The following is a 19,188-nucleotide window of genomic DNA, read 5'->3' on the forward strand; positions in this document are numbered from 1 at the left end:
CGGTAGCGCTGCCGCCATTTTGGACTGAAAACGCTGAGTCGTTCACACTCCGTTTTGTGCAACCAGGCTGAATATTTACGTATCGCAGCAAGTAACTGAAAGACTGCAATACGGAATGTCAAAAAACAGTGCATTTTGACATTCAAGAATTATCATTGTTTTGCATCATCACAAACAGTGAACCTTGAGTTGAGTCCGTTGGGTCAACTGCTGTTTCTAAGATCAAGAAGGAGCTGTCAAGGTTTTAAGTCAAAGTGTCGTCCCATTGGAAAAGTGTCCACCTAAGTTTTTATAGTGTTGTTGATGCAGAGCACAAAGGAAATGGAAGAGCTATGAACATCTATAAAACTAATGGCTGGTGGCGGTGAAACAAAATAAAACGTAGTAAATCTTTGGAAAAACATTTTACTTTCTCTTTGTGAAGTTTTTCCAAAATTGCAGTTTGATTGAAGTCCACTGGTGCACTTGCTGTATCATTTCATGTCATTGCATGTTGGTAAAGTACATTAACTTCTGGCACACTAACTGCTTCTGTGACAATGACTACATCGAGCGGGGTTTCACCTGGATCTGGTTGTCTCCGGTATCGTGGCTGCATCTGCTACCGCGTCCGGTGCCTGCTTGACACCAACTGCTACCATAATTAATTAACTACGTCTGTACGAGGGATTACCAACACTTAGTGACAAAGTGGCAGCCTGGAGAATAACACTTCTCGGTCACTGCCAAAGACATCAAGAGCTCCCAGCAAGCATGCTGATGCTGCGGGAACCAACGCACAGGCATCAATCACAGGGACGTCCCACACCAACACACATGGACGTACTGAGGAGAGATGCTGGACAGTGCTGGCGAGCTAGCCAGATGTATGGTGGACTGAGACAGCTGGAAGCTCCGCTTGAAAGCCCGTCTGAGGACGACCCAATGACATCAACTCCGATAGTTGTACTATCACTCTTTCCATCCACCACTTTTGGTTTTGTGTTATCAGTCCTACTTGTATTAGTTATTACAGCTGCTATGCTATTCTCTCTCTCTCTCTCTCTCTCTCTCTCTCTCTCAAAATGAATTGAATTGAATCGAGCATACAGTATATACTACTAGTATCTAGTATGGACTTGGTGCAGCTTTTGTTGCACTGTGAAAAACAGTAACAGACACAATAAGTGGACAAAAATGATGTAGTGCTAAAATTCAGTAACTCAGTCATTTCAAAGGTTACAAGTGGGTAGGCATTGGATCCTGCTGAACCATGTTAACATGAAGATTTTTCCACAGTCTGGGGATATAAATGTGCTATTGGTCTTTAATTTTAGACCAGACTGTCAAACATCCAAGATCCTCTTATGCAGAGACCTGTGGGATTTCTGAGGGAACAGAAGTTCAGATAAATACTGAGTCATATGACCTTGCAGTGAGTTACAGACAAACAGCAAGAACTTCGAGTTGATGTGGCAGTTGGCTGAGAGTCAGTGAAGGGGTTTTGAATCATTTTGAATCATTTGAGGCTGCACAGCTGAGCACAGTTAAAGCACTCGTGGCTACAAGAAGAAAAGCGCATGAATTACTTTTTTTCCAGCCTTACTTAGAGAGAAATGTCTAAATTTTAGAAATATGTCGTTAAAGGAATAGTTTCAGTAAAGAAAAAGGTAACGCGTACGCACTACTCCATGCCATAATGTTTTTATTGACTACGTTTCGATCCCAAGATCCAAGTAGGACAGTCAATAAAAATATTGTGGCATGGAGTAGTGTGCAAGCGTTACCTTTTTCTTTACTGACGCTGTTCTGATAGCCTCGCAGCTACGTGAGGTGCGTATAATTAATCTTCTTCAACTCATTAAAAGGAGTGTTTGATATCAACATTGAGGCTAATAGTACTAAGATTAGACTGACAGGCTGGAGGGGGATGCTGCTAAAGCCCCAAAATACACCACCTCCTCCTCCAACCTCGACCCTTCCTCCTCCTCTTCCTCCTCTCCCTCTCTGACTCTCCCTTGCGTTACTACAGAACTGTTGCCGGTAGGTGTGAGTGTGAATGGTTGTCTGTCTCTATGTGTCAGCCCTGTGATAGTCTGGTGACCTGTCCAGGGTGAACCCCGTCTTCACTCAATGTCAGCTGAGATCGTCTCCATCCCCCCCGCGACCTTGAACAGGATAAGTGGTTACAGATAATGGATGGATGGAACTTGTCAAAGGAGTAGTTTGACATTTTGGGAAATACATTTATTTGCTTTCTTGCCTGAGAGTTAGATGAGAAGATTGACACCACTTTAAAGTTTGTATGCTAAATATGCCAGCAGCTGGTTAGCTTAGCTTAGCATAGCAAAAAGACTGGAAACGGGGGAAACAGCTGGCTTTGCTCTGTCCAAAGGCAAAATATCCACCTGCCTGCACCTGCGAAGCTCACTAATTAACACGCTATTTCTTGTTTGTTAAATCCATACAAAAACTGAAGGGTAAAAAGGCAAGTTGGGGATTTATGGTCTGACTATTTCAGTCCAGAGTGACTGTTTCACCCTGCTTCTGGTCTTTATGTCAAGCTAAGCTAACACTCTTCCAGCTGTCGCCAACCCATTCTCATCCCAACTCGTCACATACTGACGTTTGGTCAGGACCCCTTGGCGTCACCTTCTGACGCACTGGGTAGCTCCACTACGGTGGCAGCAAACACTTGGTTGACATTGTGACTTCAGCCAAAAACACTTTCTTAGGTTTAGGCAACACAACCACTTAGATAGGTTTAGGAAAAAACATCATGGTTTGGCTTAAAATTACCATGTTGGTAAAGTGAAGACAAACAACACGTTGGTTTCACACGGGACACAAATAATGGTCTGCTGAATGAAAGCCCTGTGTTTATTGGACCCATCCACCACTCCTCCCACCCACCCTATGTGTGTTTTCACTCCTCTGAGCGTATGGGATGCGGATGGGTTTACATTGGCGCTAAAGGGCTCCTTATGCGTAAAAGGGCGAGGGACATGACAAAGCGTCAGTATTTGACGCCCGGGGAATGAGAGCATGCTGTATAAACATAACTCTCAAAGTGAACACCCGGGTGTTTCTTGCATGAACCTACTATTCACAAATTGACACATTTACAGCAGTTTCTGCTTTCTGCTATTGACACGAAGAAAGGTATCAGTCTTCCAACACTTTATTCTTTTAGATAGTATTCTGATTGATGATTGATGAATCTATTTGGATCTAAAGGGGAAAATAAAATATGTGTAACCTCCGAAAAACAAACTGTGAATCAGCACTATGCCACTCAACACATCATAAAAATAATATTTACACAAGCAACACTGTCATCTCATCAGGGCTCCTGTTCCTCTTCCTCTTCCATCATTGTATACAGAATCATTATGAAACCAAATTCTCCTCTTGCTTTGCTAAACTAATCATAGCAGGAAATTAAATGCCCAACAGCCACACAAGTCACTTCATCATATCTAATACGTCTGAAGCTTGGCCTACTTTGCTGTTTATCTCACTGGTTCCTGGACTGACATCTGGTGAACGGCCAGATGGGAGAAGCGATGTTGTGCCAGACACGCAAGGAAGGGATGATAAATGATGAGGTGGGCAGTTATTGAAGATAATTCACAAGGGGATGCGAGCTAAAAACTGTCTGTCACGAAGCAGCCGGGGGCTTGGCGTCCGTGTTACAGCCTTCTAGCTCTCTTCATGTTGACCACCCCCGAGGTGTTTTCATTATGTTGATCAAAATGTATACAGATAACCAGAATCACTTGTTTTATATAATTTCATATATAAGATAAATCCCTAATAAGATCATTTTAACCTCATAGGGACTTACTGTAGCAACCAAACCTCTTACCAAAGTAGCATTAGTGACATACTTCACCCATTAGTCTGCTCAGGGACTTGCGTGACAGTGTGTTATAAAAATAAGCACTGTACTGAAGCCAAAAGAGGCTTACAAGGACTTTTGTTTAAATGTGACTTTAACCAGGATGAATGGGTAGAAGGATGTATTTACAATAGGGCTGTCAAAGTTGACGCAAATTACTTTTAACGGCACTAATTTCTTTGACGCATGAACACCACTTGTGATTTTTAGGTTGTAGCGGAATCAGTTTTAAAGCTAGAGTGAAGATACTGGCATCATATGAAACTATCTAATGAACCCATTGGTACCAACAATGTCATACTAGCTTGTCAAGAAGGAAGTTAAATAACGCTCCAAACTTGCACTAAAATTTTGACGAGGAAAAACTATCATGGCCATTTTCAAAGGGGTTCCTTGACCTCTGACCTCAAGATATGTGAATGAAAATGGGTTCTATGGATACCCACGAGTCTCCCCTTTACATACTCTATGTATGTACTTACTTTTATGCTAAATGCAGTAACTGTGAAGATTTCTGGACAATATTTGTAATTTTTTTGTGTTTTAATTAATTGTATGTATGAATATATACCTACATTTGCATAAAGTAGCATATTTGCCCACTCCCATGTTGATAATGGTATTAAGTATTTGACAAATCTCCCTTTAAGGTACATTTTGAACAGATACAAATATACGTTAAATTTGCGATTAATCACGATTAACTATGGACAATCATGCGATTAATTGCGATTAAATATTTTAATCGATTGACAGCCCTGCCTTAAACCAATCGCTCTCTGGATGAAGTTACGGTTTTCTTTGAAAAGTATAGTAAAATAGTATATGTGATTAATGAGCTTAAACATAAAAAACACCTTTGTGGTTATTTATAGTTATGGTTTAGTCGTCCCTCTGTCTTTGAGTATGTACAGTTTAACTGTTAATCAACGTTATAATCTTAATTTCATACACATATTGAACTGGGGAGTGTGAAGGCATCATATGCGTTTTGTATACAGTGTTTGATTGAATGAATGCACAAACAACCACAGGGGGTCTGTGCCCGTTTTTCTTCCCAAGCAAAGTCATTATCTTGCAAACAAGGATGCTAATAAGACGAATAAGCATCCCTCTCTGCAGCATGCTTGTGATACGGATGCTGCTAATTAGTCCCTTCTTACTTGCATGCTGTGATAATGACCTGCGAGAGACTGGACACACTTCCCCTCATATTTTCCCTGTTTCACATACACACTCCCCTCTCCCTCTCTGTTGCTCTAATACCTGTGGTGCCAGCTCTCCGTTGGTGATGATTTTAGCAATCAGGCTCCACTTTCTGTTGCTGGTGGCGTTGTGGATCATCTTCTTCCTCAGCAGCTCGCCCACGGACACGTACTGGAAGCCGTAGCGCTCGGCAATCTTCAGGCTCTGTGTTCCTTTGCCGCTGCCAGGGCCACCTAGGCACAGAGAGAGAGCTGTTGATGTTTTGGGAGCGATTTTGTCGTGGTTGTGAAATGTGTCTGTGTCAGTGTGAAACATTGTGTGTGGGGGTGTGTTAGCGTAGGCGCATGTGTGTGTTGGTGAGAGAAACCCAGACTATGTGAGACTTTGTGTGTGTGTGTCTCTGCGTGACTGTGTGTGTTGCTGCTTGTGTGTGATTTGTGGGGGAGAAGGGCATGTGGGGGGGTGGATGAGAGAAACAGGTATGTGTGAACCGCCTACATTTGCTACCAAATCCTCTTCTTTTTTATCTCTATATCTCAACAGGAGAAGGGATGTGCAGAGGAGAGACGACAGGGGAAGACAGCTCTTAGCGTGATGCTGGATAGTTTGGTAAACATTATTATGAATAAATGTCATGTTAGCCCTTGTTTTAAAGGGGACATATCATGAAAAACTCACTTTTTCAGTGCTTGTACGTTTGGGTATCTGGAGTGCCAACCATCCCACAAACTGTGAAATTAGACAACCCAGTCAGTTTTTCAGTCAGAAAGAATTTTTCTCGCAAGCCCGTCAGAGCGCTTCAGACCGAGGGTAAATACACGTATATTCAGACAGACAATATGTGGAAAATAGTGTGTTTCTTTGAACATTCTAGTAGAAACTCAAAATACAAGTATGAATCTGAAAATGAGCACGATATGTCACCTTTAACATCTTAGTGCAAACAAATTTTACACATAAAATGGTCATAATTCCTCCAAAAGTAAAAAGTGCAAGTCAAAACCATATAAAGTTGATATTTTGGATTTAAATTGTCAATCCAGTCATTAGCAGTACTGCCTTAAAAGTACAAGATAGACGTAAGCCGTGTCTCAATTTGTGTGCTTCTGTACTTACACCTGCTATTTTGAGTGCGTTCACAATGACAAGTATGGCAAAATGCAGTGCACTATGAGTACCCGGATGGTGTAGTAATAACAGTCAAAAAGTTGAGTGTGGAACGCTTAACACTTCTCACCCTCAATGCTCGCCATCTTGGCTACATAGCGGAAGGGTAGAGACCACCAAACTTGTGAAATTGGCAGAGGCGGCGGCATTTTTTCCACCTCACGTAAAACAGGAGGCACACACAAGCAAATAAAAGTAAAATAACATTCATTTTTATTCAGTTAATATATGTAAGCGCCAAGTGAGCAAACGAGCCGGCCGATATATTGGCGGGCAACAATCAAGGTCAAATGTTGGTGGTAATGCTTTGTCCGGTTGCAATTTGCCATTAAAAAGAAGAAGAAGAAGCCGTCAAATGTTGCGATTATCATTTCCGTTAAGTGCAGAACAGCCGTGTTCAATTTGAGACATCACTACCCTGTTGAAATTCACGCACTACGCATATAAGTACATAGTGTCCCAAGTGTACTACATGAAATTATACAAATGGAATTATCCGAATTGAGACACAGCAATACTAAACGAGCTGTCCGTTTGTGAAAGGCCTTTGTAAGTGGCTGTTTAAGCCATCTGACAACCTGAATGCAGCTTTTACTGCGTTTCATTCCAGGATTTCAGAGATGCTACTGTTACCACAGAAATGTCAACTGCTCCAAAATTGCTCTGGTTGAAAGCCAGGACAGAGTGAAGAGAAATTAGTCGGAGAACAAAGCTGTGTGGGTAATTTATTCCATCATGGTGTCAGTGTCAGAAATGTTTTTTTTAGGGATGAGTAGGAGTGTGTGCGCCCACGTGTAAAAAATTATAAAAATCAGTGCTATTATATCATTTGGTTAATTTGGACAACCAAGTTTCAGTGAAGTTACTTTAATGTGTCCTTAAACTGAATCTCAAGTGATGCGTGATCGTAATTATGTAAAAAGAATACAGTTATTCAGTAGGCTTGCCACGGTAGTCGGTGTTACCGGTGTTACACGGTGGACGGGCACACACCGAATACATTACGTACCCACCGCCCCCACTTTCGTTTTGCTTTTTTTACAGAAATAAAACCCATTTAGTTCATTTTTGGGTATCAGCGCCATGTAATTAATACATAGTCGGACGACGGAGTGAATTCATCTGCTCCGTAAGGAGTCAACTCAGAGTCATATTTCACACACGGGGTGAAAGAGAGTTGACAGATCGAGAGATGGCAGAGGATTTGGTGTCGAAGCGAAAAGCAAACACGCCTATTTGGCAATATTTCAGATTTAAACCCAATGCTATCAGGGAACCACAACGTTAATGAGGCAAAGGTACTTACACTAGGCATAGTAATTAAGCGACGGCGGACGTGCTATTGACGTGTGACGCTTTACATGTTGCAGCCGCAAGAAATCGTCGGGTGTCATTATCTCCTTTCCTTCCGTAAAGGATAGTCCAGTATACCCTATGCTAAAGGACATAAGAAAGGAGGAATTGAAGGACCTTCCTTAGCATTTAGAGAATTGGACCAGCTCTTATCATGGCTGCAACTAAAAGGCATAATATGCAACAATTTCCTAAAAAACAATATATAGACTGATGCAAAAATAATCTGTCTCAATCATCTCTTATGACCCACTAGAAGTGTGTGGTGTTGTCTGGACAATCCCTTCTCACTCCCAACTCGTCAAATACTGTACTGTTTCCAGTGCCTCTCGGCATTGGAAACCAACGCACAGAGGCACCCTTTAGTGACAGTAAGTGACGAACTTGTCTTCCAATTAACGCCAATGTAAACCCACCTGCTGCATTATTCGACGGTCGGAGCAAGTGATGTAGTATTAATAGTACGAGAGTACATTCAGGGCGGGCAGGAGGGGTGGTGGATTGGTCAAACAAACATAAGACTTTCAACCAGGAGACTGGTGTTGCCTAAACCTAACTTCCTGTGAGAACGGAAGTTTATTTTGAAAGGACACTATGCACGTAATGAGCGTATATTGACACGCCATCCCTGGTCCTTCCAAAAGTAACACAAGAGGGGTACCCTGTGCGTCGGTCTCCGATGCCGAGGGGCACTGACCAAGTGGCGGTATTCTATTAGTTGGGAGTGAGAATGTGTTGGTCTGGATCTAACCGTTAACATAACATAACTGCTGTGAAAAAATCTGAAAATAACGTTTTATTTCTCTGATTCACTGCCTTGTTCTCACTAACACCGCTCCCTCTCTTCATTCACTCTAGCTGAATTTCACTCTCATAGCACGCTTGACCATCGCTGCTCTCTCACTCCCTCCCTTGCTCGTTGAGCCGAGGAGGAGGGGCCACCTGTAAATGCTGTATTTACAAACAGCAACCGACAAATGTAACATATTATACCTTTAACGGACCAGTGTGTAACAATTAGGGGGATCTCTTGGCAGAAATGGAATATAATATTAATAAGTATGTTTTCTTTGGCGCATGATCACCTGAAAATAAGAATCGTTGTGTTTTCATTAGCTTAAAATGAACCGTTTATATCTATCTATGAAGCGGGTCCCCTCTCCACGGAGTCCACCGTGTTGCACTGCCATGTTTCTACAGTAGCCCAGAACAAACAAACCAAACACTGTTAACTTTTCCTGTTTGCACCGGAGTTGATAAAGTTACTCGCTGTCGTCGCTGCCGCTCTCTCTCTCTCGCTTCACCACTCACTTCTGCTCTGAATGACCTACGCTACTCTTACAACAACTGGCTGTAGAGAGAGACATTCACGTTTTTGCGTCGACCACCATAGCTCTCTTGCAGACTTGGCACACAGGAAAGGCTTCAGTTGGCTGCGATTTGCAACCTCACCGCTAAATAACGCCAGGTCCTACATACCGCTTCTTTCATACTTCTGCGTCATTTCACTCAGTTAGGAACCTTCCTAAACAAAAAAGACCAATCGATCGTAGCCGAACTGTCCCAGTAAGCATAATGAGCCGTGTGCAAAGCAGCCATTATTCATGATATTAGCTGTACCTGTCGTTTACTTCTTGTTCTTATATCGACTGAAAAAGGACCATGGATTTAACAAAACATTCTTGTCACGTTGTATTCTAGAAAACATAAAGTCAAAGTTTTGCAGTAGAGAGAAGCAGTGGGAGGATCAGAGAGATAATGCAATATGTATTCAACAAATGTGCGCTCTTATCTTACATCCGAGTATTTCGTAATGTTCGACCGAGCCTCTTCCTGACCACACATGTTAGTCTGTCTCTCTCTCTGCAAACCTGACAGACAAAACATTTGCCACGATCCTGCACAGAGATGACAGCTGCTGCCATCCTGTTTTCCCTTTAAAATAGGGCACAATGTGCTCACGAAGATGAGATAGGAGCTGGCTTTGTGCTGCAAGGACAAATGACTATCATCCGCACCACAGAGGGAGTGAATATCCCAGGTACACACCAAAAAATCAAAACATGCTGCAGCAGAAGGGCTGTCAGGAGGTTTTTAAGAGCTTTTAACAGACATCAAAGTCCTTTTCTTGCTTATTTAAAACCTTAAACAAACTATTTTCAAGAGGGTATATAAATAGCAGCCTTTTTTTTGGTCCAGCTCAACCGCGGTCATAACTCTTATTGTGCCACTAGTGCTTTAGTCATAAGATTAATGAAGGTATTTGACAGGTTAATGCAGGCCCATCAAGGAAATCAGATTAGGAGAGCGTGAGTGTCCAACACAGTGAGTGACATGCAACAAGATCTACCCTGCTGATACCAACAGAGAGGTGGGGCTACGTTCAACATACCAGGAAACACGCACACACACATACGCGCGCACGCGCACGCACGCACGCACGCACGCACGCACACACTCCCCGACTCTTAGGTTCCCATCCAGGCCATTTATTTTTAGATCATCAGCGAGGCAAATATAAACATAGTATCTTTGTTGAGCTTTTTATATAAGTGGATAAAGCTCTCGAAGCATTAAAAGGCGGGTCCATCTGCGTTCGCTTCCCGTTTTTTTTCAAATGGAAACGCCCTCTCAGCTGAAGTTAGTTAGATAGTTAGTTAGTTCAGATATTATGAAGTGGGGTTGTATGTATACTCCCGTGTTCTGAGAGGTAAAATTACTGCTTTTGTGAATGTAGTCCAGTTGCTTTGAAGAGAGTGACATCATGGTTTAGTTAGGTAAAGCGGCTGTGGACGGAAGCAGCAGAAAAGCGTATTTAAGCAACCTAAAAAAAAAATCAATATCAGTTTAAATGTGCGCTATATTTAGAATATTTTCACTGCTTTACCTTGCCAACAGACAGCCCTTTCCAAAGGGGAACCAAAGCCGTTATATTGCTCTCTTCAAAGCCACCAGACTCCGTTCACAAAAACAGCAATTTTACCTAGCAGGACACAAGAGTTGGTGGTCTACTGCCGCATTGATTGGTTTGTTTATTTATGCTATTGTGTGACTTTCAGATCCGAACTAATGTGGCGTCCACACAGCAGTACATAACTTAGCTTGTCTGCTCCTCCGAACTGGGAACATGCCGACCGCCATCTAAGCTACTCTATGTAACGTTGCTGACTGTAAGGTTGTATATATACTGTACATGTTGCAGCATTATCATGCAGAAACCTACATCAGGTCACATGGGAAAAAGGTTTTAGAAGGGCTTGGGAAATTAATTTTGGCACTAAAACATACGTACTTTGACCAAAATTTTAATTTCCGGATTTGAATACATAAGGAACACCACTGGGAAGCTACAGAATGATATAAAAACCTAAAAAAACAACTAAAAATAAAGGACCGCCCTTTAAATTGACACTGGTCTAGTGTGTAGTGTTTTGTTTTTTCTATGTTTACTGATGAAATGATGTTTACTGCCTTGTCTTATCTTATGGAAAACATGAGTCAGCAGGAATTCAGATGAGCAGCTTCAAATCTAAAACATCAGGTGAGAAGAAACATTTTTGCACAAAGTTTCCTCACTCTTGTGTTATGTAAGGGCACAGATGTTTATTGTTTTAATGTTTGTATTGTGGTGTGGTGTGCTGGTCCTTTACCGATGACGAGGATGACTTTGGGTCGCGGTCTGGATGGATCGAACACCTCGTACTCATCTATGAGCTCCGCCGTCTCCGACAGGTCTGAGTCACTCTCGATGGAAAACTGGCTGATGGGAGGGAGGCGGTCATACCGTCTGTAGGGAAAATTGGGACTGTCGGGCAACACTGTAACACACAAACACACACACACACAAAGGTAGAGATGAGAACTAATTTGTCTGCTTTTGTCTTGAGTATTAATGAAGAACATTTTTTCCCAAAGCCTGAAGTTCACCATTGAAATATCTTCATTATCATAATTTTGTACCGTCACTTTAAAGGTGCGGATGTCACATTATTTCAAATGCTGTGAATCCCATTTCAGAACAAAAAGCAAAAGAAAAAGGCATATCTGCTTTAACAAACGAACAGTAAATTGGAGATGAAACCGTCTTAGTGATGAATTGAATGCTCCATTCAGTTTGGTAATTATACAGCTGTCTCCGGTGATGAAAGCATTGATTATAACGCATTTATTAAAGATAGAAATCATCACTGCATGCTATTCTAAGGGGGCAGAGCCGCTGTAATTTACATGCAGAAGCGATATTATCTCTTTACAATGTATTATAATGATGAGTATGGTATTGATCTTGCTTTTTTTTACCAGTGACAATGCATGTGCCAGAGATGGAAATCGATTTTTTGTTGAATCTGAAGAGAACCGAGATGCTACTTTTCATGAACATTTTAGAAAAACACACAGAAGGCTGCAAATAACTAACCTAATGGCTTATTTTTGCCTCTTTTAAACCTACAGTTGGTAACTTTAATAAAAAAAAGTTTCAAAAATCAGGTTCCTCTGCCTCCTTTTAGTGACTTGACCCGCCAGATGGTTTGTTTCACAGAACCATCTGAGCCGTTATTGGAAACTGTTTGGAAAAGGGAAGGCACATTCAAAAAAAATACTTGGCAGGTGATTGGACGAACCATCTGTCAATTAAACTCTTGCTGAAGCCAATCGGGAGAAAAGCGAAAACATATTTTCCGACGAGAAAACCCCTCAGTGCAGTTCTTTGCTCTTCTTTCAATGAAGTATTAATAGATACATTTTGTACATTTTAAAATTAAATGCATCAATCTGGAACACTTTGAGAGCAAAATTTAGAGGCTAGATCTATGAAAAGGGGGGGGGGGGTTGCCGACTTCGCCGCAGACCCCTGCCCCGGTTGACAGACACACCGGGAGCCCAGACCCTCTCCACCTCTACAGGAGAGAGGGCACACTGCGCAGCGAGCACTCCACGGCCCCCGGAAGCGGTGAGGTCCGGGAGAGGGGTTCTGTAAAACTCCCGGTCGGAGCTGCGGGCCACCTTCACCCCGAGCATTTCCAAGCTGACTGTGCGGACCCCGCCCGTTGAGAAGTGGAAAAATATTTTCAGTTCAATATGAAACTATAGCGGACAGACATTATCGGCAAAGTTCTACCTGGCTTAGACGTAAAGTCTTTTTACCATAACATCTGAAACTGGGTGAGCCTGTAGCTCCTCACAGGACGCTGATTTGCCCGTAGTCTGGCTTGACGGACACGAACACACTACTTGAAGCCTGACAAGATAGATTTTCACGTGATATGTAACCCCGCAATGCTTGCGTGATCTCGTGTCATTGCAAAAATTCAGCTGCCATGCAAGGTAAACCTTTTAGTGCTCCTAATGGCATTTGCAAGATTCCACAGCGCCTGAAGGAAAACAACCAATCAGAGCCGAGCAGGCTCTAAGCAGCTGTCAATCACTGCTCGTGAAGCTTGTGAACTCTGATCAAAAACTGTCAAACTAGGCAGCGCTAATGAAATATAAATCAGTATTCTGATACTGTAATGCCTATTTATCGCCTCAAATGTTTTCAGAAACATCTTGTAGTGTACTGTTTAGCTGTAAAATGAGAAAGTTTGCGACCCATTTGGAAAACAGTCAAGCCAAAACCAAGCACCACCCAAGGGGTAGAGCAATCTTTTTCATTTTACAGCTAAACAGTACACTAAAATCAAGCAGCAACCTCCGGTGCTGAGAAATTAAGCCAACGCGAAAGTGCCAAAAACAGTTAGACTTCAGATAGCCACTTGAAGCTGGCTCCAAAAGCAGGTCAATTCCGCAATGCCGCTTTGAGTGACAGGTTGGTGCCATATCAGGTCACTAGCTGCTATCTGTCTGCTCTGCTGCATCACTCGGGCCAGCTCAGCTCCACCGACGATCCACCTCTTTGCTAATTTTTGGATCAGCTGGGAGTTAGGCTGTGTCGTCACTGCCAAGATGGCGACGGCCAGACCCACCCTCTTTGAGCTTCGCAACTGCTCTTCAGAAACCTCTGGGTGACATCACAGAGACTACGTCCATATTTTATACAGTCTATGACTAAAATATGTCTCTGAAAACATTTGAGGTGAGAAATAGGCATTACAGTACCATAATCTTGATTCATAATTGATCAACGCTGCTTAGGTTGACAGTTTCCGAAGTTCACAGGCTTCGCGAGACTCCTTGGCTCTGATTGGTTGCTTGTCTTCAGGCACTGTGGAATCTTGCACATGCCATTAAAAGCACTAAAAGAGGCAAATTAACCAGATTTTTTCAGATTATCCGTCTCATGTACTGCTGTCAAGATATAGTGACAGTTTAAGCAAACATGACAAAAAGGTTATTTTTATTATTTATACTTACTGACTGTAGCTTTAACATTTCAAACACACTGAACAGTCAATCGGGCCAAGATCTGAATAATTTAGGAGGTCAGAGCAGCTTTCCCTCCCAGCAAACGTTTTGAAACATGCGGCAGATTTGAGCTTCAGCTTTCAGCCGAGAGGGGAATAGCAGGACACGGGAATCTCTATCCCTGATTAAGCTGCAGTTCCCAGCAGCTAAATGCTGCAGCTGGCAATGTTTTCAGGCATCCAAGTGGGATAAATCTGAATTTCTCAAAGCTGTCCCCCCTCAATTCTTCTTGACTGTGAAGTTCTTATATAAATACTATCTGTTCATGTCTGCATTGTTGTGTGGCGTGAGAGGAGTGACGTGCCTGTAAGCTTAAAGATGCAAAACAAATTTTTACTCCATCGTGATAGTTCCTGTGTGTATTGCTGCCATGCTCCACACACATACAGTAAACAAGGAAGTGAAACATAAGTTTTGCATCCTCCTGCATTGGTTAGACCTGCTGAACCACATCTTGAATAAATGATGAATGGAGAGCCGTTTGGTATCCCCACTCATGTGAATGATTAACTACACATGTTCAACTGTCTTTTACTGCACGGTAACACGATTCCCCAGGTCATTGAAGGCAGCACGGGCATGAGATCAAGCCTGAGATCATGTTGGTTTAAAGCAGTGGCAGTGGCAGCGGTTGCTTCTAAACTTTACATTGTGTTGTGTTTGTGGGCGCTCTGGTGTCTCAACAAACCATTTCTGCACTTTTTGGAAACTAAATCGATCTGAGAGTATCGATGCACACAGCTGCACTTCACGCTGTAGCTGCAGAGAAAAAGCCTCCTATTTCAGACCGCTCTAAAAGTCTTCTGAAAGAGTAGCACAATAGTTTAAACAATGTATTCACAATGGGGCTCATGAGGGTGAGGTACAAATGCCAACACCCTTTCCTGTTCTAACAGTGAGCCAGTTGTGATTGTGTTGGAGAGGAAGATGTTCTGCTGCCAGCATAATTGGAAAGAAGTCAAAATACATATTTTGTCTCCTGCCTGTAATTGGAGAAGTTGTGCAATAAACACAACATACTGGGATAGAACAGAGTTCCAAGTTGTAAAATTAGATGTGTTTTGGGGCTGCAACTAATGATTATTTTCATTATCGATTAATCTGCAGAATTATTTCACTTTCTCAATTAATCAATGAGTCATAGTCTTTAATAAAGGGCTGTTACGATATCAGATTTTCACTACACGATTATCGTGGCCAAAAGAATTCACGATAACAATATTATATTGAGCTTTTGTCTCTTTTTTTGGCAAATGAATACACTCAAAATATGAGAAGGGACGTGGAGAGAGAGTCTGTAACCACAACTGTATATATAAAATAGGGTTGTCAATCAATTAAATATTTAGTCGTAATTAATAACATGATTGTCCATAGTTAATCGCGATTAATCACACATTTTTTATCTGTTCAAAATGTACCTTAAAGGGAGATTTGTCAAGTATTTAACACTCTTTTCAAAATGGGAGTGGGCAAATATGCTGCTTAATGCAAATATATATATATATATATATATATTTATTATTGGAAATCAATTAACATCATAAAACAATGACAAATATTGTCCAGAAACCCTCACAGGTACTGCATTTAGCATAAACAATATGCTCAAATCATAACATGGCAAACTGCAGCCCAACAGGCAACAACAGCTGTCAGTGTGTCAGTGTGCTGACTTGACTATGACTTGCCCCAAACTGCATGTGATTATCATAAAGTGGGCATGTCTGTAAAGGGGAGATTTGTGGGTACCCATAGAACCCATACTCATTCACATATGTTGAGGTCAGAGGTCAAGGGACCCTTTTGAAATTGGCCATGCCAGTTTTTTAATTAAAATTAAAATTTTGCGTACGTTTGGAGCGTTTTTTATCCTCCTTTGCAACAAGCTAGTATGACTTTAGATTTTCTATTTTCTTAGATTTTTTCTTAGAAAATTGTACAAAAAAATGGCCCATCACAAGTTTTTAGAGCCTGATGTGACATCTTTAATTGTCTTTTGTCTATAACAACAGTTTGTAACCTATCATATAAAACAAACAGCAGGAAATCTTCACCTTTAAAGGAACAGTGTGCAGCATTTAGGGGGATCTATTGGCAGAAATGGAATATAATATTAATAAGTATGTTTTATTTAGTGTAGAATCGCCTGAAAATAAGAATCGTCGTGTTTTTGTTACCTTAAAATGAGACGTTTATATCTACACAGGGAGCGGGTCCTCATGGAGCCAGCGGCCATGTTTCTACAGTAGCCCAGAACGGACAAACCAAACACTGACTCTAAATAGGGCCATTCATGTTTTTGCGTCGGCCACCGTACTTCTCCTACACGCTTGGCACACAGAGAAGTTTGGGTTGGTTGCAATCTGCAACCTCACCACTAGGTGCTGCTAAATCCTACACACTGCACCTTTAAGAGGCTGGAACCAGCAAAGTTTTCTTTTGAAATGGATTTGTGGAATGGGTTAGGTGATGGGTTGAAGGGGAGCACAAATATAAATCAATTTAAAAAGCTATACAAGAAAGATATTTTTGGGAGGTATATGGTTGAAGAAGAGTTGTGATAAAGGTTGGTTATATACTTTTTAACTCCGGATGTATTTGTGGGTTGTAAATAAACTTGGGATGCTGTTCATATATTCAACTTGGGATGTAAATAAATCTGAGATAGTTTTTATATTATATTATATTATCATTCTATGATATATGAGTTAATAGAGGAGAAGTGAGAAAGGGGTAGGGTAATATAAGTTTTTCTTCTACCTACTCCTTTTCGGACACTATAACTCTTGTTTTGTTTGTTATTATTTTGTATTTGTTTTTATTTATTATATGTTCGAAATAAAGTCTTTCATTCATTCATTCATTCAAATACAACTTTAACGATTAATCAGTTATAGAAATTGTTGCAGATTAATTTTCTATTGATCAACTAATCAATGAACTGTCTAATTGTTACAGCTCTAATGTGCTTTACTGTGCTGTATCACTGCTCACCATTTCTGAAGAGGGATCTGCGTGATTGGCCGCCGTTGAGAGGTGGAAGTGACTTCTTCTCCTGGCCCACGAAGGTATCCCACCGCACCTTGTCTGGTCCTCCGAGCTCCCTGGCTTTCTTCAGACAGCCCTCCAAGTAGTCGATGGGGTCGTCAGGCCGGTAGTACATCAAACCTGTCAGCAGGCTCTGGAGAAAACAATGGAGCAGAATGAGAGGGAGGGAGGAGACGTTTGTTCTGGCATCACTATATCTTTGTTATGATGTGTGGTTCTGTGGCGGCGTGGCGGTGGCGAGCAGCCCGAATTCTAATGAGGAGAAGTTTTGAAGTGCAGATCTGGTTGCCTTAGCTCCATCAAAACATCTCATTTTGTCAGAAGCCCATGAAATTGGACTCAGGTCAACGGGGTTCTGTGTTTATTCGCCAGGCTGTTATTGTCGAGGAGGAAAGCCAACCGCTCTGATGAATGTGAGAACGAACTCCGCGCCAGATCACGAGTCAAGTGTATGTTTGTGTGACATTTGCCCTTTCGACCCCTGACTGTTTTAAAACAATACCTTCCTCTGGGACTTCCTTCTTCATCCCCACCCTCGTCACTAGCAAACTCCCACCGCCAGCCGCATGAATTATACACAAAGCTGCTCCCCACTGAAAACAATTTGATGGGCTTATTTAGCTCATAATGAATACACTTTCATATGAGAAGCAGTAAAATCACAGTGCAGTTATGATGATGATGTGTCACTTCACTGCTCAGTGTAATTTGGCTCTAAATAAACAAGCAGTGATTGCTTGCATACATTAGCTGCACTACACTTAGGATCCAGTCTAATTAAGTGGATGAGCCAATTTACTATCCCCTCAGGAAAATGAGTGATACTTAATTATTATATTTCTATGCTGCTTATGAGAGAATGTAATGCTGTCTTTAAGTTCTTTATAGCATGTTTAATGTATAATAATCCTGTAGAGACTTCAGTCATAGTTCATTTTTAAGCACCTATACCACCAATATATCACTAAGATTCCTTGAGTTAAGTCTTTTATCACCACATTCTTTGCTGCAGTAATTGTATTTTCCTTCTAAAACGGACTTTTAATGTTCTTTTTAATTTCTTCCTAATAAAAGGATGCAGTCTCCAGCTGAGAATAAATTATTAAAATAATAATTAATCTCAAATTATGCTTGAGAGGGGAGGACGGTATGTTTGGTTTGATTGCAACTCGACTAATTATGATTACATATTAGTATAAAAACACATTGAAGCAGTGTGTTAAATGATTCATTAGCAACGTTTCCTTTTCTCATTTAAACCACTGAATTATGCGCATATCCACCTCCATCAAGCCATAACAATATTATTATTATTACATATCCTAAAGAGATCTTTGCCGTCACTCTGACAGGCACAGATGAATCTTTGTATAAAAAAAAAAACACAGTGAAATAAATGTGCATCTGCATCATCTCATCCAACACAAGCATCATCTCTCACCTCAAAGAGTTGAGGTATCTCCCGCCGTGCGAGGTACTCCTTGGCATCGTTGGTATTCATCTCCAGTCGGATTTCCTCTGAAATCACAACTTGTCCGGAGCGTGTTTTTCTCTTCCTCTTCTTCAGATGTCTCAGTGCCGTGAGGTGTTCTCTGGTTAACAACCGATCTCCAGACACTTTCTCTCCTCAGCGCATTTTAGCCTCGTGTGTGGACTTTACAACTGGATTCCTGCAGGCGATGCCACCGCGCCACCCTCCTCCTCCTCCTCGTCGGTGATGCGGATGCGCGGCTCGTGCGTCTCTCCTCCTACAGCGCTCTGCCGCTTCCAGCGCGCTCCATGTGCGCCTCGACGCTGGCACAGAGGTTGCGCGCTGTGCCAAAAGACGCACGGCACCGCCTCGACATGGCGTTTTTTCACACGGTTTCACAGTCAGCCTGCAAACTTAGTGGTGATATTGATACAGTAACGCACACATTATTATAGATTATGAGTATCGATATGATTCTGTGATTTTGATGAGGTGATTGTTTATAGAAAATAGTTTATTTGTGGTTTTCCTCATATGCCCCATCAGAAAACAACAAGGGCAGAGTTTCACCTTAAAGGGACTATTTGTAACTTTCAGAATTGCTTGTTAACAGCGACACCTGTGGCCGTCAAGTCAACAAAAGTCAGAGTCGGGGTCG

General features: G+C 41.7%; 1 protein-coding gene across 1 annotated transcript in view; it reads right to left on the bottom strand.

Moving 5' to 3' along the window:
- The window catches only part of ak5 (adenylate kinase 5), a 111,344-nt gene extending 92,489 nt beyond the window's left edge, over positions 1-18,855 (bottom strand). Inside the window, exons 1-4 of the mRNA XM_074652020.1 lie at positions 18,501-18,855; positions 17,006-17,192; positions 11,257-11,424; positions 5,147-5,319 (exon numbers count right to left, since the gene is read on the bottom strand). Of these exons, the coding sequence (XP_074508121.1) occupies positions 5,147-5,319; positions 11,257-11,424; positions 17,006-17,192; positions 18,501-18,560 (588 nt within the window). The 5' untranslated portion in view covers positions 18,561-18,855. The remainder of the gene's footprint in view (positions 1-5,146; positions 5,320-11,256; positions 11,425-17,005; positions 17,193-18,500) is intronic.
- Positions 18,856-19,188: the final 333 nt, after the last annotated feature.

Source organism: Sebastes fasciatus, chromosome 11 (genome assembly GCF_043250625.1).
Source record: "Sebastes fasciatus isolate fSebFas1 chromosome 11, fSebFas1.pri, whole genome shotgun sequence".
Classification (NCBI taxonomy): domain Eukaryota; kingdom Metazoa; phylum Chordata; class Actinopteri; order Perciformes; family Sebastidae; genus Sebastes; species Sebastes fasciatus.